The sequence below is a fragment of the Bolinopsis microptera genome, chromosome 9 (assembly GCF_026151205.1).
Source record: "Bolinopsis microptera isolate Bmic1 chromosome 9, MBARI_Bmic_1.0, whole genome shotgun sequence".
NCBI classification, from domain to species: domain Eukaryota; kingdom Metazoa; phylum Ctenophora; class Tentaculata; order Lobata; family Bolinopsidae; genus Bolinopsis; species Bolinopsis microptera.
Window position 1 is genome coordinate 13,998,014 of NC_087080.1, and position 25,969 is coordinate 14,023,982.

General features: G+C 38.1%; 1 protein-coding gene across 2 annotated transcripts in view; it reads left to right on the top strand.

Moving 5' to 3' along the window:
* LOC134821153 (rab GTPase-activating protein 1-like) overlaps positions 1-25,070 on the top strand; it is a 51,502-nt gene extending 26,432 nt beyond the window's left edge. For both annotated transcript variants that reach the window (XM_063831825.1, XM_063831826.1), the window contains 16 exons: positions 3,690-3,853; positions 5,822-5,963; positions 7,551-7,690; positions 8,461-8,586; positions 14,959-15,075; positions 15,317-15,443; positions 20,004-20,086; positions 20,358-20,430; positions 20,667-20,783; positions 21,040-21,182; positions 21,516-21,592; positions 21,915-22,008; positions 22,940-23,098; positions 23,389-23,478; positions 23,654-23,737; positions 24,066-25,070. In XM_063831825.1, the coding sequence (XP_063687895.1) occupies positions 3,690-3,853; positions 5,822-5,963; positions 7,551-7,690; positions 8,461-8,586; positions 14,959-15,075; positions 15,317-15,443; positions 20,004-20,086; positions 20,358-20,430; positions 20,667-20,783; positions 21,040-21,182; positions 21,516-21,592; positions 21,915-22,008; positions 22,940-23,098; positions 23,389-23,478; positions 23,654-23,737; positions 24,066-24,182 (1,853 nt within the window). In that variant the 3' untranslated portion in view covers positions 24,183-25,070. The remainder of the gene's footprint in view (positions 1-3,689; positions 3,854-5,821; positions 5,964-7,550; positions 7,691-8,460; positions 8,587-14,958; positions 15,076-15,316; positions 15,444-20,003; positions 20,087-20,357; positions 20,431-20,666; positions 20,784-21,039; positions 21,183-21,515; positions 21,593-21,914; positions 22,009-22,939; positions 23,099-23,388; positions 23,479-23,653; positions 23,738-24,065) is intronic.
* Positions 25,071-25,969: the final 899 nt, after the last annotated feature.

Consider the following 25,969-nt stretch of genomic DNA (forward strand, 5'->3'; position numbering starts at 1 on the left):
CAGTGATCGGATGACTGCGTTCTTAGATGAGTTGGTGGTGCAGGAGGAGTACTTGGTGTAGAGGTTGGTGTGGGTGGGTTTTCTGTAGACTGATGTGGATTTGTCAGGGTGGATGAGAACGTCAAGGAAGGGTATAGTTCCGTCTGTAGAGGGATGTTCTTGGGTAAAGTTGAGGTCTTCAGTAAGGGAGTTAAGGAATGTAAGGAAGGATTCTGCGTGGTTTCTGTCTCTGAAAGATCCAAGGCCGTCGTCAACGAAATGGGAGTAAGTGTTCGGAGGGTCAGGACATGAGGATAAAGCTAAGGTCTCGATTTCAGCAAGACGGATTTCAGCTAGTTCAACAATGAGGGGGGATCCCATTGTACCACCTTCGTCTTGGGAGTAGAAGGAGCCGTTGAATTCAAGGTATGAGTTGTCAAGGCAAAAGTTGATAAGGGAGCCTATGGTGGTGGTGGTGACATTGGAGGGAAGACGAGAGGGGTTCTGTTCAAAGGAGGAGATGACAGTTTTGAGGGCTAGGCGCATGTCACAGGAGGTGTACAAGGATTGGACGTCTAAGGAGGCGTGGTAGTGGAAGGAGGGATTGAGAGAGGAGTCGAAGCGATGTTTGAAGTCGGAAGAGTCTTTGAGGCGTAAGGGGTTCTGGGCTAGGGGTTTGAGGAAAGATGCGAGGACTTTGTGGAGGGCTTGGAGGGGGGTGTTGTAGAAGCTGACTACGGGACGGATAGGTGCGCCGGGTTTGTGTATCTTAGGTCTAGGTTGTCCGTAAAGTTGAGGCCATCTAGGATGTAGGTTGCGCATCTTGTGGTATAGGTCGGTCGTGATCTTCTTGTCGGTGTGTAGTTTCTTGAGGACTTTCTGTAGTTTAGTGGTAACGGATTGAGTGGGGTCTTTCGTTAAGAGGGTGTAACTACCTGAGGATAAGTGGTCGGTAACTTTGGTTATGTATTGATCGTGAGTCAGTACAACAGTGGCGTTGCCCTTATCAGCAGGAAGAAATTTCAATTCAGATTTCTTAGATTTTAAAGATTTAAGAGCGGTACGTTGTTGTGGAGTCAAATTGTCGGTGGTCATGTCACGTTTATTGTCAAATTTAGATAATACAGAGGTGACCTGATATGTGGCTGAGGCTTCCATGCCTTCTCCTAGTTGTTTAGTGATATTCTGTATGAGGGGAGCCAGGTCGGGGGTAGGATCTGAGGTGGGTGTCGGGACGAACTTCAGTCCAAGGGAGAGGACGTCAGTTTCAGCTGTGGAGAGGGTCTGTCCAGAGAGGTTGATCACTGTTTTGGCTGTGGTGTCTTTCTTGGGGGTAGGTGAGGTCTTGAGGAGGGGACCATGAAATGTGGGAGAGGGTATGTCGAGCGTTTTAAGAGTGTCGTAGGGTGAGAGGAACGGGGTGTCGTATTCTGAGAGTAGTACCGCGAACTTCTTTTGGTGAGTAAGGAGTTGTTTTCTGTGGGTGTATGAGGATTTTTTGGTGTTGAGGTGTCCTAGTTTCTGAAAATATTGAGGGGTTATGAGTGATTCTATGTGTCTGAGGTTGTGCTCATAAGTGCGTTTGTGTTGTGCATATTTGAGGCGATAGTGGTTGAGTCTTTCAGTGATGAAAGATACTTTACATTAAATCCGGTGAGTCTGGTCTCAGACTAAGGTTAGGAATGTTAGGTACGTGATTTGGTATATTCAGACTAATAATTGGGTTGTGTATTCTCCGTGATCCGTTCATGAGTCTAGTAATAGAATTCTGCTATTATAATTATATAATAAATCATACTGAGTAGTAATAATAATATATAATGTGTGTACTGAGTAGTAGTGTTCAGTATGTTAGCTTTTTGAGCTCCGTGTCTTTTAGATTGTTTCATACGAGAATACATAGTGTGCATAAATAAGTTAATTAGTAGTATCCATATAAAATTGATTGATTCTTTAAGCCTTGGATTTTGGAATCGTCTTGAAATTAAACGTATTCAATAACAGTATTCTGTACACGGTATATTTGGCACAGCGTGATTACAAAACTCATTCTCTCATACACCGCTAGAAGAATTTAGCTTGTTTTACTTCGTACCAGAATATTGTTAGTTAACTAGTTAATTAGTTAACTAGTTAATTAGTCAATTAGTTAATTAGTTAATTAGTATGTAGTATCAATGTTTAATTGACTATGTACCTAGTCTGTAGTCCTTTATAAGTTGAGCGTACATCGTGGTACTGCACTACACAGTGTATTTACAAAGTCTCTTAGATTTCAAGCTAAGGTCTACTATATGTTTACTAGTACTATATCAAGGATCTATCTCTAAAATCTCCGCTCCACTCAGTACTTCAGTAGTCAACCTCTTAAGTTAAAGTGAGTGAGAGACCGCTGTGTAGTCTAAACCGCACGCAGTCTGTATCTGTACGTGGTGTATCTGGGAGAGTTTGTGTGTTATTACCCTTCCTCTTACATTACACACTGTTTTTCTGCACCTGTGCTGTAAAACACGTAATATTGTCACCTCTTCACCCAGTCACCAATTCAAATTAATACATCCTCTTACGTGACCATTCACCCTCTTTCTCGCCAGCCAATCAGCGGACCGTATTTAAGCGGAAAACCAATCGGATTAGTGCATCAGTCTACACTACTTACTTTGATAGGGTGGGCAATAGCTCATACCCACCGACCACAGTTCACATTGCTGCACCGTTACAATCGCTTTCTTCAGAACCGAACGTACCATTTGGGTGTGGTACATTTTTGTTAATGATCTCACTTCTTTTCTGATTGTTTATGTAAAATTCCACGCAGACAATTTATGTAATCGTTCACTAATTTACTTGATTGTATTTGTTCGTGATTTTCGATCTTTCTTAAGTACAGTTTAAAAGTTTACAGTGTGTTTTCTTTCCCTCAAACTCCGCGGTAAATCGTAATTTCGCTGCGTACGCCATATTATTGATGAACCCAAACTGTTTGTTGGCACAGTGCCACATTGTTACTTTAATTTGGCTTTGGTAGATCTGGTACTGATGATCCTGTGGGGATAATGCACGTGAAAGTTATTTTGTGTAGTAGCATGTAGTCTGACAATATGTTGTACGCAAGGTGACCCGGTAAGCCTTGTATTTGTGCACATAATGTTCTTGCTATTGTGCTATGTTACATGGTGTACACTGTCGAAGTGTTATAATTTTGCTAGTCAGTCTTGTGAAATGCTGGTTACACCTGGTTTCGTAATATCTTTGTATCCACTTTGTGATTTTACTGCTTGATTTTGATTTATTCTGTAGATTGGGTCGGGAAGGGACTGTAAACCTTATTTTGCATTAGGTTTCAAATTTCGTTTAACCCGGTTATTGTCCTAATTATAATATTATGTAACCGTTTATTGTCCTAAATATAATATTATGTAACCGTATTCCTTGGATGAAGCTTTTCCATCCCAGTACCCATAAAATGCTCACTACTAAATTTCGTATTATTCATTTAACGGATTCATTTAGTAGTCATGCGTTAATTTTTACACAAACAACAGTCACAATGACATGAACAACAACTTTGATAACTTGATAAGAAAAGTTAGAAATTTAGTGCCAAACTTTTTTGCATCATGTGTATATAGTAGTAATTTCTAATGCTGCGCCATAAACTTTTAGTTTCACCTAATAAAGTAATAAAACTGACCGTTTCCCACTGCAAGGTACAAGATCAGTGACACTAGCTATAGATGTAGTGGCATCAGGTGTACTGGATCCCATCAGATTCGAGCGTAAAACACAGTTCAAGATTTACCCGGAAACGGAGAGGTTCTTCCTGGCTTCCAGATATCTCAGCCAGCAGAGCTACACTGTCAAACTAAAACTAGTGAGTATTATAAAATTAGTGAGTATTATAAAATTAGTGAGTATTATATATATAAACAAGGAACTGAAACAGAGGGGTTCCGTTCAGGCCCTTCACACTTTGTTTCTGTCTAGTTCTAATGTACCGTCACAATAGTGACTTTAGTATACTGCAGAAGCCAGATGCTAAGAATATATCAGATATGTTTAGGGGTTTGTTTTGAAAACATGTGGTATATTGCTTTTAGATTTTCTAAATCTCCTGAGAATTTGTTCCGCATTTTTAACATTCCTGGTATGTTTTGTTGTGATTTAAACATGTTTGTAAACTCTGCCTTCGACGTCTGCACCTAATTAATAATCCATTTCCCCAAATCACCACGTTGGGAATTCAGAAAATAGTCACAGTGAAACCTTACAAAACACTCTGACACTTGTAATGATATCACAACACAGTCGTAGAGAATTAGAAGAAATCACAACATAATATCCGTCACACGAGCAGTGATGACAGGATACATTATCGTTCAGGGTAATTCAGGGTAGATTTAGTTACTTTACTTTGGTTACTTTAGTTGCGCTATTCACAGGGTACATTTAGTTACTTTACCTTGGTTACTTTAGTTGCGTAATTCACAGGGTACATTTAGTTACTTTACTTTGGTTACTTTAGTAGCGTAATTCACAGGGTACATTTAGTTACTTTACTTTGGTTACTTTAGTAGCGTAATTCACAGGGTACATTATATAGTTACTTTACTTTGGTTGCTTTAGTTGCGTAATTCACAGGTTACATTTAGTTACTTTACTTTGGTTACTTTAGTTGCGTAATTCACAGGGTACATTTAGTTACTTTACTTTGGTTACTTTAGTTGCGTAATTCACAGGGTACATTTAGTTACTTTACTTTGGTTACTTTAGTAGCGTAATTCACAGGGTACATTATATAGTTACTTTACTTTGGTTGCTTTAGTTGCGTAATTCACAGGCTACATTTAGTTACTTTATTTTGGTTACTTTAGTTGCATAATTCACAGGGTACATTTAGTTACTTTACTTTGGTTACTTTAGTTGCGTAATTCACAGGGTACATTTAGTTACTTTACTTTGGTTACTTTAGTTGCGTAATTCACAGGGTACATATAGTTACTTTACTTTGGTTACTTTAGTTGCGTAATTCACAGGGTACATTTAGTTACTTTACTTTGGATACTTAAGTTGCGTAATTCACAGGGTACATTTAGTTACTTTACTTTGTGTACTTAAGTTGCGTAATTCACAGGGTACATTTAGTTGCTTTACTTTGGTTACTTTAGTTGCGTAATTCACAGAGTACATTTAGTTACTTTACTTTGGTTACTTTAGTTGCGTAATTCAGGGTACATTTAGTTACTTTACTTTGGTTACTTTAGTTGCGTAATTCACAGGGTACATTTAGTTACTTTACTTTGGTTACTCTAGTTGCGTAATTCACAGGGTACATTCAGTTACTTTACTTTGGTTACTTTAGTTGCGTAATTCACAGGGTACATTTAGTTACTTTACTTTGGTTACTTTAGTTGCGTAATTCACAGGGTACATTTAGTTACTTTACTTTGGTTACTTCAGTTGCGTAATTCACAGCCCGGTACATTTAGTTACTTTACTTTGGGCTACAGTGAACCTGTATTTACTGATAGGCAGGGTATAATACCGTACTACATACCTGTCCTTGTTAAATACCTGTGTACTCGTTAAATACCCGTCGTATTCTGTAATGTGCTGCAGTTTGGTTTGTTTACGTGTTTGAAGTATTTGTATTGTCTAGCCTATTTTACTCTGTAATCTGTGCCAACCATCGGTAAATGTGTTTGTAAATTAGTGTGTTAGATCTCTGTAACCTCATGGTCTGCACCTCTAGATATTTACTGTTATCTTTATCGTTTTAATTTGCAACCTTGAAACAAAACTACTGAAAAGTGACTACATTTAAACAAGTAATCTGTCCTAGAATACAGAAGACAAGCACAGGAGATTCAGTCTAGACAGTGTCACAGAGAAACCGATGACGTCATCGCCCGGACGTCTCAAGTCCCTGTTTGCTGGGTTTGGGGTCGGGGATGATTACTCGGATGATATGACTGAATCCGAAGGTTTGTTTTAATAGTAATTATAACTGTATTGTTACGTTGGGTATCGGTATGGCTCACTATTTCTGCTGAAATGATTCAGTTTGCAGTTTGCAGCCTTGACAACCGTTATGCTGACTATTCGTAGCTCTTTGTTGTTTGTGGGCTCAGCTCATCAAATTCAGCAGAAATAGATTGTTTTTATTTTATGATTTCTCTGCTGAGCCAATATATGTGAGATCAAGTTATGTCCAAGTAACTGTAATCAATACCTAATACCAGGTTACGTTGATTGATTGATTCGTAATTAAAAAGGTGGTTAGAAACTTATAGGCCCAGGATTTCGAGAAGTTTCCCACAAATATGGAGTTTAGTTTATTAGGCATCCCTAGAAAAGTATGGTCAAAATTCTTGAACATTTTTTTGGATATATTTTTAATTTTTCCCTGTCTTATTACGCCATGTCCCCAACATGCATCGCAAACTGTCGAGCCAGAAAATGTGATTTTTTGGCTTTGCAGATAAAAAATCACATTTTCTCCCATAACTTCTAAGGGAAGCATTTTAGGGTGTTTTGTTGTTCATAACTCATATATAAATGTGCTAGTTGTGGTTATTTTGCACCCTTCAAAAAGTCACTAGCACATTCCTATCAAAATTTTAGAAAAATCAGTAAATATGAAAAACGAAAAATCTGCCTAAATTTGTTGTTTGGCTTTGAAGTCCAATAGATCTGAAGATGAATGAGGAAAAACATTTTTGAGGGCATCAAAAACTGCGCCAGAATTCAGAGAACAAGTTCATGTCAACCATCAAATCAATCCGATCTTCCCTGACTGACCTTTTGGTTAAAATAAGTCTGAAAAGGACAATTTCAACTTTTTGACTTTTTTTAACTTTAAAAATTTATAACACACCTTGAAATAGATGTGAATAGTCGGCGTGCAAAATTTCAACCCAATACCGCAAGAAATGATTAACTTATAGCCTCTCCACGAAACAAATTGTGTTTTTCCAAAAATTCCACTCTAACCAGTACAGGAAATGCTCGATTACAAAAATGGGTATCCTCAAAATGATTTTTTTGATGTGGAAACAGTGCGCTAGATGGTCACCGAACTGCCTATGAGGTCATTTGGATTGGACAGATTTGGTGTACGCCCCCTTAACACAGCCCTGTCAAAAGTAGATTATGATAACGTGGCTCTGTTCAATAATTAAATCGTCAAGTTGAGATCGGATATATCAAGTTTCTCTCTCTCTCTCTCTCTCTCTCTCTCTCTCTCTCTCTCTCTCTCTCTCTCTCTCTCTCTCTCTCTCTCTCTCTCTCTCTCTCTCTCTCTCTCTCTCTCTCTCTCTCTCTCTCTCTCTCTCTCTCTCACACACTCTCACTCTCGTCACAACATGGCAACCGGCCTGTTGTTTGATCTCAGACAAGAAACCGTGCCAGATTTACAGTCTACATATTAACAGAGTAAAACTGGTTATAATATAATTGCATAGTGAGGAGTATTTACGACACTCTTATTTCCCTTATATAAGGGAATATTATAGAAAATTAATCGCAAAATCATTTGAACAACTTAAATTAATGCCTTTTTTATCCTACAGACGAAGAACCATTGATATCTGGAAGTGGGGATGGTATCGAGGAGGCGTCGGAGGAAACACTCAAAACATGGAACACGCTGCTTGATAGTTGGACTGATTACTGTACTAGACCTCCAGAGCTGGTCAAACTTGCCAGAAAAGTGAGTTACTTTTGGATTATGTATTTTGGTTAATGTTAAACTTAATTGGTTTTAACAGTAGAATTTTTTGTTGTTAAAACAGTTACAAGCATACCACCGCAATGTTTATTAAGTTAATTTCGTGATGTTTCAATGTAAGAATGTAAGAATGTATGGCATCGTGTAAAACTATCACTCTATGTGTAAACATCCGGTGTGCCAACTATTTAGCATCTCTCTATAACAGGTTTTCTTGGATTATAGGCCTATAAGGACCTAGGTCAGCCACTGTGTGCTCGGTGTCCCTCACCTGGTAGTAGCAAGTTTTTTGTATTATGTCTACGAAGATCTGTACAAATATGGGTCGACATCCATAGTATAAGTAGTTATGCAAATAGTGGGAGAGCCTGACATCGATCGTAATTACTTTCTGTCCGGTCACAAAATTCTTGTATCGACTGCTGAGCGCTAGATCCAAATTAATCACTTGTTATGAAAGTGCTCTCCGCGCGCGCTCAGGCTCTTTAATTTTTTGTTAATTATGTAATGTACGTGATCAGAGATCACTTTCGTTTCAAAATGTAAACACAAGAATTATAAAACTGGTTTGCTTGATTGATGATTCTGCATAATTCGGTTCCATTATTGAAAAAGCGGTTATTCAATTGAATTTAGATTGAAAATATAAACGAAAAGAACTCAAATCTTTATTTTTCTCATCTTGTATTGAGTTGTATAGTCTTGAAAAGATTTTAGCAACAAGAAGGAAAAATAACTTAGATTTATTGCAGGGCATTCCAAACAGTCTACGTGCTACAGTGTGGATGAGATTAGGGGGACTCAAGGAGGCTGACATAGAAGAAAACTACAAACATTTGTACGACGAAAGCAGACTACACGAGTGTCCCCACGAACAGGTGAAATACTATTAATTTTTTTTAACTTACCCGGTATTTTGGCAGGTGTTAAGATGAAGTGTTTCATGTCTAGCCAGGGCTGAGATAAAGATAGATAATGAGTTGTCTGTATGATAAGCTGTTCTAAAGTGCACTATATCAGGGTGCCTAGCTAACTCTGATGTTGAGTTTTAATAATATGGGAGGGGGACTTGCTAATGAACAAAAAGCACACTGTTCCATGATGTAGAAGATATTTCAAGTTATTTTGGTCCTCATGTTTGCTTACATTCTTATTTTCAACACTGCTACTCTTCATTAGTTGACTTGCAGGCAGCAAAGTATGGTCGATTAGAACATGTGAAAAATACCCGTTTTTGAATGCTCTAAAAATAAACTCAGTTTGTTTTTATAAAGACGCCCTTTATAAAGACGGAGCCTTCAAATGGAAAAAAAATAAAGACGGTAAGGCTTCAAAATTGAAAAATTAAAGATGCCACAATAGGTCTCAAAATATGTAGATCGGATGTAATAAAGCACATCTCACACAATAAACTTACTTCTACCAGCAAATTGAAAGACGGGTTGCGATGAATTAAAGACGGCGAAGCCTTCAAAATGGTCAAAATTAAACCGCTGAAGCTTTCGCCAAAATAAACCGTATTTATTAAAAAAACTGAGTGTAATTGTTAGCCTTGAACAAGAATTTTGCCGCTGTTACACCACGCACGATCAATTTTCCCTACAATGTACGAGTACCATTGGCGTTACCATTTAAAACGATTGATTCAAGTGGAAGTATAGACCTAAGCTTGCGTCCGAGGGGCCACCCTCGGATGTAAGCATGTGACCATTACAAGCACCATTGCAAGCACGTGACCATTGCGTTTTATTTTATAATCACGAGTGCAAATTGTTTCGACTGTCGTTTCATTTTGTTGATGTGTAGTGCGTAAATTATGATTATGTCACGTATTGCAAAACGTACCCATGTGCCGTCCCGCAATATTTATTGTCGCCCTTAAACATTTTCTAGTGGCCTAGTCAGACACATTTTTTACTCAAATATTTTTTCGCCCGAACGTGGGCGGGATAATAAAGAAATCGGGCGTTTTTTATTTTAAAAACACTTCAAATTCGGGGGCAGTCGTTACGCCACTTATTGTATCCTTAGCCAAAAATTATAATTTGTAACTCCTGCGTATTTATCAATATATCAATTTAAAAAATGTGAAGTCTCCCGCCCTACTAAACGTATTATATTCCGTTTCGATTATCGCAATTGTCATAATAAAAGTATAATTATTAAAGTATAATTATTATATATTTATATTTAACATTTTAAGTATACAAGCGTGTTTGTACATTGAACAACAATCTTCAGGGACATAATTACAATTAAAATTGCATTTAATTGTAATTATGTATCTGAAGATTGTTGTTCACACATCCACATGAAACTTTTAGTTGAACGATAACATCGTTTACTTTGTCACGCTTATAGAAAGCTCCTATTCATTAGTTTCGAGCTATTAACTATATATATATATATATAGTTAAGTATTATATAAGTATGATAATAATACTCAACTACTGTGTATGTTACAATGATGAAAGGAATGCGGCTCATAAACTCAAATTTCTAAATGTACTTATAAGTACACCCATGCTGGCGGTGAGTGCTACTGCATGGTTTTTAATTGCTCTGCTAGTGTTAAATAAGCCCCGTTATTCTCGAGGTCGTATTAGCAAGGCTCTTTGTCTTTGGGTGTACTAATTGTTTTCATTCGTATTGCGAAATTGTATAATTGAATTTATTGTCATGGCTCCATTTTGTATGCAGTATGCGCGGATTGAATTTTGCGTACACGGCACATGGCAGTGAGCTGATACATGGTATTTCAATACTAGTGTCTAAATTTGAAAGTTTAATCCCTGTTTTAATGAAGAATCAGATCTCAAGATCTGTTCAAAGGCACGTGTGAGACAGAAGAAGGTTTTTACCAGTAACTCAAATTGCAATATACAAGCTAAACAAGGAAAAAGTTGGTCTAACCCGTTAAATTTTGAGCGGTTTTGAACGTTTTGACACAATTCTTGAAACACCTTGTAGAAGTTGAAATTTAATACTGCCGCGATTTTCTGGCCAGATATGCGTAATTAATTAGGTGGCTCATCTCATCTTCACAAAAATAATCATGGTTCGTAGGGAGTTACTCTAGATTTTCTTTTTTTTATGCACTCAACAAATTCTAGATTTATTGCCTTTAACTAGTAGTATTTAGATAATAACCCGGAATCCGGATGTGTACTCATTATTTAGTTTTAAATAACACGCTGTCATACAGTCCCCACTTGCATCAACGTCAGCCATTTTACCACATTGAATCTGTCGTGGTAATGCAACCGTCGGAACACAATGTAATATAACACTCTCCTCTTTTCACTCTTCGCATACATGCCTCCTGAAAATAGAGTGTCATTCAGACCAGCAGAATTGACCACCTCACCTCATGGCACGTGGCAGATAACATTTAATAACAATACACTGTGCTGTGTGGTGTTCTGTGACTCGGTCTGTGTGTTCTGTGACGCGGTCTGTGCAGGCCCCTCCTCTACTGGACTCTAACTTCCTCCTCCTTAAAAGGGCTAATATTTTTTGCCTTTATCTCCGAGTACGAGTAATAGCATTGTGTTCGAAACCGAGCTCGATTTGCATTTATTTGGAAACATATTATTGCACTTTTCTAGGTTTGCTCGTTCTAGGCCTGCTCGTCGTACAGTTGTTGTTGTGCTGCTGTGTTATAGTAAAGGTGTAGTAGTGTTATAGTACAGGTGTAGTAGAGGTGTTGTGATAACACGTTATTCAGGTGGTGCCCACGTGACACGTGACTGGCATTATGGCGGACCATGATGTATCTCTGAGCAAGAAGACGATCGCTTTGATGGTGTTGTCGTGTATTGTTATTGTTTTTCTTCTTCGACCCTCGAGACATGTTTCAGATGCTCCTTCCATCATTACTATTGAGGAATCATCTTTAAAGGATTCTCTCGGACCGATTTCAGAAAAGCAACCCTCCGATCCCTCTCGACACAAGTATGCAACAGAAATTTCTTCTAACCAATCAGAGCCTGGTCCACCACAACACAAGGACATCTACCTTGTCCCCCCTTCACAAGAGTGGATAAAGGAGCAGTTCCAGAAAGCGCTATCAGAACTGCATCTCAAGTACAGTCCTGACAGTTTGTGGAGCTCTTGCGGACCTAAAACTTATTACTTTCAGAAAATAAACACAATTTTCACGGGAATTCCCAAAACCGGCTGCACACATTGGATAGAATCGCTGCTGCGTGCTGAAGGGGATTTGACAAGAGAACTCGCTCCTAGCCAGATGAAAAAGGTGCACGGCGGTATGTCAGAAAGACACAGAATACGAACTATGAAGCGAACATACAATGACACAACATTCAGAAGCGCTTTCAGTTTCATCGTGCTCCGGAACCCCTGGACGCGAATGGTATCAGGTTATCGGGATAAGCTGTCTGGCGAAGATTCGCCTGGTGCGAGTAAAAGAAGTATTGGTATTCAAATAGTTCAGCAAATGCGAAATATCAGTGTGTCCGTTGTTAAGAAGGAGGAATTGCACCCAACCTTCGCGGAATACGCTGCTTGGCTTGTTAAATACAAAGGCGCAGTCAACGTCCACTTTTCTCCTCAAATCAAAACCACGTGTCTTCCACGTGTAAAATACGACATGGTAATACCTCTAGAGTATACAGGACCGTTGGGAGGTGAGATTCTGAGGAAAATAAACGCTAGTAACACGTCAGTATTGGGTTCCTATGATAAGTCCTCTGACCCGAGGCTTCAGAGCTCGGCTTTATATGCTAAGGAGTGGCTTTCTGTATTAGACCCAGACCTAGTGGAACAACTTTACAGTGTTTATAAAACAGACTTTGAGTTATTGAACTATAGTAATTTTAGTCATCCTGACTTTCCTTTACCCTTGTATAGTGAGGTATAGGTACTCTAGTTCGACACGTACCGAAGTTCGACAGGGGTGATTTCTGGCGAACTTAAGTTGTCAAACTAGAGTGCGTGTCGAACTAGACTCTAGCATGCGCTAATTGTATAGTGATTAGTGAATATCATTTAAGGGTATGACGTTGATTTTGATAATTTATTAAAAAATGTTTCGAAACGTTTGTCACTAAAATTAAATTTGACATTTTGAGTTAACAGTTTTTTCGTGATCTTTTTATTCGATCTAAATAAATTGGTTAGTTAAACTAACCAGCCTCATAGTAGATGTAACCAGGGTAACTGATACCAGCAGCTCTCCTCAGAGCCTCGTAGTTTTTCTTCCAGAACCTGTGCTCCACCACGCCGTCCGAAGATATCACCTAGGTAACGACCTATCAGCTAGCAGTAATCCAGTCATGTGACATAGATCACAGCACAAGATTAAATTCACGTGACATTAACTAACCTATCTCAGTGTAAGAGATTGGAATCAAGATAAAATAACGACAGGAATTAAACAGGAATTAAACAAAATTGGGTCAAACGGCAGATGCCGTGTCTGACCAATACAGGAATAGAGGGTTTAATTTTCAAAACTACTCCAATGTAAAGAATAACCAAACAAGGTGGTAAAAGAAGATAGCCATGCATAAGAATTAGCACAGATAGCACAGTCGTATGCAGAAAAATCTCAGCCAAGAGCACTCAACAATGACAAAGAAAGTATCATACAATGTCCACCCACTTATCAAATACAAAACACGACATTCATTCAGTATTTTTCTTCGGGAACCTCCGTTCATCGACCTTATTTAAAAAACGTCCAATGTCTCTAATTGATGTTGAGTCGTCGAAGATTTCTCCCGGTTCTTCTCTCATTACTAACAGGTCCCTCGTTCGTTGATGCAGGTTTTTGCGTAGGTCTTCGTATAGGGGGCATTCGTAGAGGATGTGATGCTCATCTTCTATCACTGGATAGGCCCCTGGTAGCTCATAGAGAAGATCTAACAAGTCATCGTCGCTTGAGCAGCAATGTCTGCAGGCCCGATGTTAAACCGCTTTTTGCCGTAGCGACCAGTTTCAACGTAGCGACCAGTTTTCAACGTTCATAACGATAAAAAGTGGTGGTTCTTACCTTGACCCACATAGGGTCGTAGTTCACTATATCCCCCGTGGGAGTGGTCCATGGTTTACCAAACCCTCCAACATACAACACGTGATCTTTCACTGTCATCCACTCTCCTTTGAACCCCTGAAAAAAATTGATTGATAATTTTCAGCACCATGATGAGAGAAAAACGGTCAAAATTCAACCATTTAACGATTCTATAACGAGGTCTGATCGTCATCTTCTTACAGCGTATTTAACGATTCTCCTAGACAAAAATACATATTATATACCGTATCGAGGCCGTGTCGTTGCCAAACCTAGTCTCCCAATATTCCGTAAACCAAACATAATTATTTGTAGAGATAAGGTTTCCCCGAAAGGAAGGAAATGTTATAATACATATTATCTCCAGTCATACATAATATTATCTACAGACACATTCATAATATTATCTTCAGTAAGGTGGACAGTGCGCAGTCCATACACACTGGCCTGCCGCTCTGACCAGTCTATCAAGTGCCATCGTCAGGTGCACACTGATCTGTCTAATGTCTATACCTTAGTATATTATCTAGTATATATATACGGTGGGGGGGGGGGGGGGGGCAAAAGTAACGTTACATGCGTTGGCCCTTATAGCTCAGTCGACAGTCACTGATTGCCCGATTTTGGCGAATGAGTAGTGGGTGGTGAAGCTGAGAGACTGGTCAAGAAGCTGGCCAGTAAGATGGAGTACCACACTGGCCAGAGGTACTCAGACGCTGTAGGATACATCAGAAAGCGCCTTCGCTTTGAAATCCTTAGAACAACAGTGATTTCTCTCCGTGGAGACAGGGGTGCAAGAAAAAACATTGTTGATATAAACAGTCTAGATCTTAACTTGGAGCCACAAGGCCAAGGGTAATTTTTGATTGTTAAGGGAATTTTTTGAATTCTTTAAGGGTTGATTTTATATAGGGTCATTGCTATATTATGTGTATATTGTTTGAATAATTTTATTATTATAATTAATGAGTAGTTACAGCAGACCTCTTTTTAATATTTTATTTCAAAATTCAAATAAACTTTACATCAATGTATTACAGTTACATTTACAAAAGACCACAACATCTCCCATGAGGAAGAAAACATGGAAAATGAAATACACAATCAGCCACCTTCTCGTGTCGAAATGCTACAGACAATTCTGAGTAGTCATAATTGGTTAAATGTATCATTATACATTGTACGTTAGTTAAGTTTATCTTCTAATCCTCAGGTGATTATATGGGATTTGAACCGGACATTTCCTGGAAACGAATATTTTAAAGAAGGAAATGGCGGACAGCAGCAACTCTATCGAGTGTGCAAGAGTTACGCTGGATTTGATCAGGAGGTCAGTAGGATTTATTTGTTAAATATATTCAATGTTATTTGTTTGTGTTGATTAATTGGTTGATGAATAGATGTGGATACTGGCGGGGAGGTGATAATTGTTTGTTTACATTATATAGAATCCAAACTTCAGCTCGAAATTGAGTCGTATTCTTGAAAAGTTGGACAAATTTGTTATTAATGAATACCAAATCCATCAACGTTTGTTCAGTAATTAAACAATGTTAAAAGTGATGTTACAGGTTGGGTACTGTCAAGGCCTATCGTTCATAGTGGCAGTCTTGTTGCTTCATCTGGAGGAAGAGAAGGCGTTTGCACTCTTTACGGTTATCATGCAGGAGTACCAGTTTAGAGATATGTTCAAGAAAGGTGGGTTATAAAACATATTGAAAAAATTCTAATTTCTAAAAATAGATTTAAAGTTATTATTTGAGACATCAGGTTGCTGCTTGGTAAAGTACTTTTTATTTTATTGTTTTATCGACGGATTGTGAACATAGAGTCATAATTATTTCCTTGTTTGGGCAAGTTCTGGAGATACTTTGTGTTAGACCATCATAATATTTCAAGTGACAACTGACACTAGAATAATTAAGAAAGAAAAAAACAATTCAAAAGTAAAATCTGTCCTAAAAAAGAAAAAAACCGAATCATGATTTATATTTTTGAAAAGTTTTATTTGAGATTAAACTTCGTTTAATTTAAATGTAACACCCCAGTTCCATGGCCGGATATTATGCCAAATTATTAGACGGAGATCGTCTACTGATATTTCTCCGGATATTTCTCCGGTTTGCAGTTCCACGACCGGAGACCATCTACGGTAATTTTGTTGATTCTGTATGATTCTGTATGAATGAATCTCCGAGAAATTCCCGGAGAGCTTCATCTCCGTCTAATACAGTAGACGGAGCCGGAGAATCATCTCCGGAGATGATCTACGGGAAATGGACCTCCGTCTAATAATTTGGCATAATATCCGGTCATGGAACTGGGGTGTAAGCGAGTTGAAACCCCTGCTAAATAATATTCTTATTGTTTATCTCATTATGTTGGTTTGGCTGCGATCTTGAGGGTAGAATTACTGCTCTGGATAAACTGCTCTGGATAATCGCGGAGTTCTTTAAAAGTGCAACATTCCAGTTTCTGAGGAACGGAGGGGTTCACAATTAATATAATTGAAATGGCTCCACTTTATGGACCCATGAGATGAAAAAGCGTGATTCCCTATTATCTTGATGAACTTCCAGAACCAAGTCTGATCGTTGTTTAATTAATTTTGAATGTCTTATCGCACAACAATTTCCTGAAGGTCTTCGTTGTACGTGTTTCCAGGAACGTAACACAAATTCTGTTAAGATCTGGAACGGATTCCGTTATCTGTTCATTCTGTTATATTTTATCATTCCTGATTATCTTGTGTTTCTACTACAACTACGAACTATACATCAGTATCCCACTAATTATATACCCCTAATTAATTAAATATAATGTGTATGGAATAATTAATTCTACCTATTATAAATTGAGCTTCGATTAGGTTTGACAACTCTTACGATGATTGATCGGACACAGTCAGCGTCACCATATGCTTTAGATGAAGAAGATAGAGGATCAAAAGATGAAACCATCGGCGAAAATAATGCTGAACAAGAAATGAGTCTCAATGATCTTCTCCGGGGATCGGGTTTAGGAAAAACCCAACTCTTTTTGTGGACCTTAGTATCTCTTGTTACCATGATGCAACTCTCTGTTTATTTTCAAACCGCTATTCTAATGCCCTATCTACACTGTGAATGGGACTTAAACTCCGGTCTTGAAGCGGTGATTGGATCTTCCTGCCCTGTATTTATAACCGTCAGTGGAGTTGTGGCTGGAAATCTTGCTGATAAATTTGGAAGAAAAATGGTCCTCTTGGTAACAACCGTTTTCTTGGCATTTGGCTCCATCGCAATTGCTGCTTCACCCAACGTTTGGGTATTACTTGCTGGCAGAATTCTGCAGGGAATATCTATTGGCATGGGATACCCTGTAGCTTACATCTATGCTGCTGAAATTACAGATTCCAAGAATAATGAGTTAGCCATTTTGTCGGTGGGGGTCGGCGCTCAGTTCGGTGGGGTGTTTATAGCCTTGGTATCATACTTTGCTCTGAATGAGATTGGATGGCGGTATCTGGTAGCAGTAGTTTCAACTCCCTTACCTTTCCTCATCATTGGTCTCATCCTGGCTCCAGAGACTCCACGCTTCTTGCTCGTCCGTGGTAAAGGCGAAGAAGCTTTGCAGTTGTTAAAGAAGATGTACAAATGGAATGGGGTGTCTTTTCCAGAGAGCTGTTTGTCTATTAAAGCGGCCAGTCTCGAAAAAGCAGGAAGGTTCTCTCGGATATTTCATCGTGAATTTAGGAGGCTTACCATACTTCTCACAATTATTTACTTTGCAAACCTTTACATATACTTAGCATTCGCGGCATACCTTCCTCTAGCCTCAGCAGATACCGAAGAGCTGCCAAACTTTCCCACTTTGAATGAAACTTCGTGCGGTGAAGTTCTTGACAGGAAAGAGATCTTACAAAGGGGGGGGGGGGGGTCCAAGGGGAACTTTGGGGAACTTTGGGAAAGTCCCCCAAGATTTCTGAAGTTCCCCAAAAAAAAGTTCCCCAAAACTCCCCAAAGTTCCCCAAAATTCCCCAAAATTATTCAAAATTATTCAAAATTATTCAAAATTATTTAAAATTATTCAAAATTTCTCTAATATACATTAATACCCATTAATGTTAACATGTATGTTATTATAAGGTATAATCTTAAATTACTTGTTGATACTTGCAGCATGATAATTTTTTTGGCATGATAATTTTTTTGGGGAACTTTGGGGAATTTTGGGGAACTTTCTGAAGTTCCCCAAAAAAAAGTTCCCCAAAATTCCCCAAAATTATTTGTTTCATTGATAATTTTTTGGGGAACTTTGGGAAAGTCCCCCAGGTTTCCTGAAGTTCCCCAAAAAAAAGTTCCCCAAAACTCCCCAAAGTTCCCCTTGGACCCCCCCCCCCCCTACAAAGTTTCATAGCTTTTTTAGGGGACGTTGTAGGTTGTGTCATGACAGTGTTTTTGGGGAAAAGGTTTGGAAATAAACTCGTTGTCGCTAGTTTTGCTGCTTTGGCCCTTGTAACCACCGTATCGGCTGTTTTTGATTTAAATGAAATCTTCAAAGTCATTTTTAGCATGCTACTTCGTCTGTGCGTGACCGGTTCACGGATCCTTCTCTGGTCGATTTCCGTGAAAGGATATCCGGCTGCAGTTAGAAGCACAGCTACATCGTTTATTCATGGGATTGGAGAAACAGGTGGGACAGTCGGCTCATTCCTCACGTACCTGCTGTATCCAATAAGCTCTGTATCTGTGGTCAGCTTGTTTGTGGGGATTGCAGGGGTACAACTGCTGGCAACAGTGCTTTTGAATACTGGAAAGAAGGACAAGGATATTGTTTTAGCTAACCCGGCTGTTATCGCCTCTGACAAGATAAACTTGTCACTATATGGTGCTGTCACTATATAGTGCGTTTTGCACACTATATGGTGACAAAGATCAGTTGTCATTATAAAGTGCTTGTCACTATATAGTGTTGTCACTATATAGTGCGATTACCACTGCCTCTATGTAAGACAGGCAATTGCTAATCATATGACGATGCTGTAATCTTCGGTTTTGTTTTCTTAATTTCTCTGGTTTCTGTTATACTTCTTTACCTCTTATTTTATTATTTCCAACAATTAGTAAGTTTGGAACCACGGTTACTTAGACGTTGTTAGAATTTATTTAGTTATAATTCAGGGACTCCGAATAAGAGCATATATTTTTATCATTTTTGTGCAAACTTTTGTGTTTTGCTGTTTTTATCCTCTCGTTCACTTCAAACTATAAGATAAAATACTAATTTCAAAATAAAAACTTTCAAATCAGTAACAACCGGGGGGATTCAACCAGTCATGCCGAATCCCCCCGGAATATCTATAAAATTCATTCCTTCCTCTGCTGTATGCTGGTTCGTGGGACTAACTGAGAATGCTGTTACAAATCCAGCCCCGAGCAACGCCCACCACGCTATCAAGCATTCTTGGTAGCCTCAGCACGTCAATAAGTTCACTGACTGTCTGCCCACAAACTGTTTCACGTCCTGCGAGAGAGAAGGAATTTCACGTTGGAATGTTATTGGGTTACAGAGGAATGCGGAATTAGAACTGATATATAATGTAAACTGTTCGGAATAGTTACTGTAATAAGTTCAATGCTTCGGTGATGATATCTTTTCTACTTACGAATTAATCGCCAAATTTGTAAAGTGTAAAAGTAAAACTTACCCAGCTGCTTTAGTTTCATGTAGATCTCCATCACAGTGCTGAAGTATCCTTGGAGACCATCAGGCCTGTCTTGAATATCCCGGACAGCCATCGCTGCGGCCATAGCAACCACCACGGAGAGAACGATAAAATATTTCATTGCGTTTTGAAAAATTAATAAGATTAGCAAACTAAATGATCTTGAGAGAATGTGGCTGAGGGAAACATTTAGGTGGTTTAAGTAATGACAGGAATGTTCTTGGTAATCGTAAGGTGTCAATCCAAAAGAAACCCATTTGCTCCTGTAATTTTTATCGAGCAGACGATCTTTGATACAAATATCTTTGATGTGCCAAAACTAGAATACGTTATTTTTCACATGTTAATATGTCTTCTAATTTGTTGGTTTGCCAAGGTTTAACCGTAGCCAGGTGTGTATATCTGTCCCACTTAATAGTAAATATCGCCAAGTTAGATTCGACTGGAATGTTCCTTTAAAATTATATTTTGACTACAGAACTACAGCATCCCACGCATTATCTAACTGTATTATTTTATACGATATAAATAAATAACCAAAAACTCTGCAGGATTTCAGATGCTGCAACTCAAGTTTTACATTTTGGAGAGAATAATCGAAGATCAAATGCCAGATCTCTGGGAACACTTCCAGGTTTATTATTGAAACTGACAGATTGGTTTTGAAATAAACTGATTAAGACATGTAATCATTTTAGAATGTTTTTCTATTTTCTATTTTAAACGTTATTCTGAATCATTACATTTACATGATCTGATGTAATGATTCAGAATAACGTTTAAAATATAAATCATTCAATAAATCGCAGAGTTTTACATTCTTAAATATCAACTTTGGAAATATAACAGACAAGTTCCTACTTTACTTCATATCATCTTCCCCAAAACACCTCTTTACTCCCCAGGAGCATGAGTTGAACACGCACATGTACGCGAGTCAGTGGTTTCTCACCTTATTCAGCGCTAAATTCCCTTTAGGTAATTTGCAAATAAATAATATTATAATATATATATATATATATAAATAATAAACTGCCCACTAGACACTTGCATTATAAATGGTCACTTTGAATCTTGATGCTTTGGTCTCTCTAAAAACGTAACATTTTCATGATTGTCTAATTGGTGTGATTTATTAAAACAAGGATTTCAGCTATGAGTACAAGTAACTGTACAAGTCTTTCTAACATTTCATCTAAATATTTAATTTTCAGCTCTGGTGTACCGAATAGTTGACATGTTCCTGACCGAAGGTCCCGACACACTATTCAAAATAGCCGTGTCTCTGCTAAAGTTGTCTAGAAATGAGCTGATATCACAGGATTTTGAAGGTAAGGGATGATATGATGCGCTTTAAATCGCGCATTTCTTGTGGAGTAGACATTGAGATGTTATTTCACGCGTTTTTAAAATCAACTGTCTTTTATTTTACAATCCTCCATTGAACTATGAAACTCAGTTATAAACCATGTTGAAATCAACTGAGCAGGAGTGAATTTATTATGACCCTAGACCAATCTTCTCACCTCCAAGTTTCATTGAGTAATTTCCAAGATTAAAAACTATTTCATAGCGTGTTACTTTCAGAAATGCTAAAGTATTTCCGAGTGTCTCTCCCCAAGAGGTTTATGAATAAGAAACAAGGTCACAAGCTACTTTCAACCGCTGCTTCAGTAAAGATTAAACCCGGCAAAGTGGCTGTGTGGGAGGCCCAGTTCCATAAAATCCAGGTTTATCTTTAGTTTAGATTATATTATATTGTATCTAACTCATTACCATTAAATTAGCTATTTTTGTTTTTAAAACTTGTAGAACTTGTATTTAGATAAAACTTGTAGAACTTGTATTTAGATGAAACTTGTAGAACTTGTATTTAGATAAAACTTGTAGAACTTGTATTTAGATAAAACTTGTAGAACTTGTATTTAGATAAAACTTATAAAACTTAGGTTGAAGTGGCAACTCACTTTAACCTAGAAATAGACGTCTACCTTTGTACTCTTTTGTTACGCCCAGCAACTTTTTATGCAACATTTTAGTATTTTCTAAAGAACCTGCTTCAGGACGAGAAGCGGAGTCTAGAAGATCCGGTCAGAAGATTAGAACACGATCTGAAAAAGTCCATGGAGAACAACCACAGGTACTGCTAAGTGTATGATCCCCCCCCCCCCCCCCCCCGCCCCGGCCCCCCCCGGCCCCCCGGCCCCGCTCACTCCAGGTCTCTCTGAGCCGGGGGATTTCTTATTTCACTTTTGAGTTTCAGCACTAAATATCCTGACCCCATCTTGATAAATAACTTAAAATCATATATATTACTTTAGTCGACGTCAGCCAAGGAAATAAGTAGGAAAGAACAATATATTTCTCAATTTTGGTGCGAATTGTAAACAGGAACGACTAGTACCAAACCGTGTTGCCCCCCCCCCCCCCCCCCCCCCACTAATAACAAACCGTGTTGCCAGGCTGGAACAGGAGAACGACATGTTGGTCCAGCACCTAACTCAGAACCAGGTCAACATGAGACATCAGCTGGACGAGCTGGAGAAGCGCAACCTGGTACTCCTTCATTTTACTCCTTCATTTTACTCCTTCATTTTACCTGATTTTATCTTGCTTCATTTTAATCCTTCATTTTACCTGCTTTTATCTTACTTCATTTTAATCCTTCATTTTACCTGCTTTTATCTTGCTTTTATCTTACTTCATTTTACCTGCTTTTATCTTACTTCATTTTACCTGCTTTTATCTTACTTCATTTTACCTGCTTTTATCTTACTTCATTTTACCTGCTTTTATCTTACTTCATTTTACCTGCTTTTATCTTACTTCATTTTACCTGCTTTTATCTTACTTCATTTTACCTGCTTTTATCTTACTTCATTTTACCTGCTTTTATCTTGCTTTTATCTTACTTCATTTTACCTGCTTTTATCTTACTTCATTTTACCTGCTTTTATCTTACTTCATTTTACCTGCTTTTATCTTACTTCATTTTACCTGCTTTTATCTTGCTTTTATCTTACTTCATTTTACCTGCTTTTATCTTACTTCATTTTACCTGCTTTTATCTTACTTCATTTTACCTGCTTTTATCTTACTTCATTTTACCTGCTTTTATCTCACTTCATTTTACCTGCTTTTATCTTGCTTCATTTTACCTGCTTTTATCTTACTTCATTTTACCTGCTTTTATCTTGCTTTTATCTTACTTTATTTTACCTGCTTTTATCTTACTTTTCTCTCATATTTTGATCGAGAATACAGATTACATAGTCAGCACTCAATAGTTGTCTGTTAACTGAATTTATGAATCAAATAATTTTTGAATTGGAATACCCCCATGTTTGTGCTTGGTACAGGAAACAGTTCACCTAGGTTTCACGTACTGTTATTTATCATCCAAAATATGCAATAATATAAATCGGGGTCAAACAAAATGAATGATACATCGTATGAAGTTCATAAAGCTGACGGCCTTCAAATACAGGACCTAAAAAGAGATCTGACGAAGATGACGTCATCGTACCACCAACTTGAAGATAACAACGCGGCCCTCTCCTCCGAGATCCTGAGAACTAAGAACCTCTACCACTCATCCCTTATTGAGGGGGACGATGAGAGAGCCAGACACCAGCTTACTATTCAGGTGCTTGACTGAGTTTTTACGTTTTTACTTTCTTAGATGATAATCATCATTAAATGATTTTTATGACATTTTTACGGTACTGATTGTTATTGGTGAAGAAAAGGATTAAATCGTAATCGATGTCAATTCTGATCATCCGAGCGGGGGTGGTTGCCAGGCAGCGGGGGTGGTTGCCAGGCAGCGGGGGTGGTTGCCAGGCAGCGGGGGTGGTTGCCAGGCAGCGGGGGTGGTTGCCAGGCATCGACAAATGAGACTATTAGCAACACTGACCTGTTATATCCTTACTACAGGAATACCACACCATGTGTCGATCAATAGAGGAGAGACACGAGAAGGAGAAACAGGAGCTGAACCAGGAGGTTATAGAGATTAAAGCTCAGGTCTGTGAAGACTGATATTAGACAGCTGATCCGTCACCATTTCTCAACCTTTCCCTAACTTTATGCAACCTAATGTTTGGTCCAAGATTATATTTCATTGAATTCTCATTAATTCGATTTTTATATTCCTAAGTTATTTTAAAGTTTTCTTGAATTCAGTTTAAATATTTGTCAGGTGGGAGGGAAAGCGATAGACATTCCATCGGAACAGAGGCTCCGTGAATTGGAGATGGAGTTAGCTAAAACAAAACTCTGTCTGGTGAGCAGATGATTGAGCTTACATATTTAGAATTAAAATTTTATCAGGAATGATTCCAAAAAAATAGCTTTTTAATTATTCTGCAATCTGCATGTCATTGTCTTGACCCAAATAAGAAATTCAGAATTTCAAAAATGGTCTTCAAGCACATTACATTTGTCAGAAAACAATAGAGCTGCCACTACTTTAAAATAAAGGGAACATTCAGGATACGTCCTGTACTCTCATATTGAACCTTTAATCTAGAATTATGTCAATGATTGCTGTCTGCCAAATTTATCAAATAATTCTCTTTTTATTATTAACTAATTGTCTAAATATCTTGCAGGTTGAAGCGAACTGTAAAGCTCAAGAATACGAACACAACTGCTCGACGCTTCGCGAAAAAGTCAAGCACTACGAAACGGGGGTTATACATCAACTGACAGCAAAGCTGAAGAGGTGATAAACTCCCACGTGTCGAGTGATGTGACGTCACATGTCGAGTGATGTGACGTCACATGTCGAGTGATGTGACGCTACATGTCGAGTTATGTGACGTCACATGTCGAGTGATGTGACGTCACATGTCGAGTGATGTGACGTCATGTGTCAAGTGATGTGACGTCACGTTTGGTCATCTTGAGCGCTTGTTGAACTTTATTGGTTTACTTTTGCAACCATAACAACATTTTTAATAGAGTTCAAATCGACCTACGCTACGGTTTGGTTGATGTGAATAGTACTTTATTTCCGAAAAATAAGGAAATTGTTGGAAATTGGAAATTTCTTGAGCCGGACTCAAGACACCAATATTTGATATCAGTAGAAAAGAGTGATTTAGATTTTTGGTTGATAATATTTTGGATTTTTGTAATAATTGTACAGTTAATAATAAAGTTTCCTCGACAACTCTATTCTAATGTTTAGCCAAGTTCTTATTTTAGTTTCCAGTTGCTAATTGGATATGCTTTTTCGTCATCCCTGGACTATTCATTTGCATTTGGTGAACAAATTTAAACATAAATTATAGATAATTCACAGGTAACTATTGATTGATTATTAGTTATCACTCACAGATAAAAATTTCTTGGAAACAATATTAATCATAACATACGCATGTTGCAGTTTATGATTAAAAAAATCGGTTGTCTTAGTTATCGCCACTCATATTGTTTTGAATTTCACTTACCCTTTGAATAATACAGCTTAACAGTAACTAACTTAACCAATAACCATGGTTGTACCTTTAAGATTCAACTGGAATTTTTATTGTCAAAATATTTTGAGTTTAAATGATGATATTGTATAATTGTGAATTTGTTTATGTTTTACGGCACATTATTACCACATATCCAACTTGTTTTTACTTAGTTTGAAATTGGGAAACAATGTTACGAACCAAAAAAAGTTACGAACCAAAACGCTCTGCTTAACAACTAGGTTGATGTATTTCTTATTACGTGGAGGGTCCATTAAAATATTCCCCCTCATAGGGTGGTTATTTTTCAAAGCTGCGTTGAGTTGTTCCTAAGTAACTGGCTTAGAAATGTGGACTGAGTTCATTATCACTCTAAATGGGTCGAATGTTACAATTTTAATTTTGACATTACAAATAAAATAAACATATTGTTTGGAAAACTGTTAAGACATAACAATCAATGGTAAAACAAATGGTGTTGCTGTGGCATAACGAGAGCTTTGCTTGCTATGACCGCTCGCGCATATTCATAAAAGTCATTTAAACCTGGGATTAGTAAATGTACCCATATTCTCCCTAAGTTATAAATGCCTTTATTTAGCAGAGTTGAGTCGCAGTAGCGTAGCTCGACACAGTCAACCAACAATACAAAATCCAAGAGAGCAGGTAAATTCATCTGGAACAGTGAACTGCCTCCCTCTCTCCAACACTCTCCAGACTCCAGAGCTTCTTTAGCTCTCTCCCCTAGATCTTCTCTGCTGCGCTCTCCAGGCTCACCCAGCTCCCATTTCAACAGCAAAACTTGGCTGTGGTTGTGTTTGCATGCGGTCATCTGTTAGAGCCCCTTTGCAGAACCCGAGTTGATTTGGAGTGTCCGGGCAGGCTAGACTCGTGAATCTGACCAGGCGCTATAATAGGACTAGGAGTATATAGATGAGAACAGCTTGCCAACATTACTGGCAACAGCAAATGCTCTGTAATTATTTGGGTCATATATAGTTATACTGCCCTTTTTGTGCAGTGGAGTCACGACTGAAGTGCTCCAGGGGTAA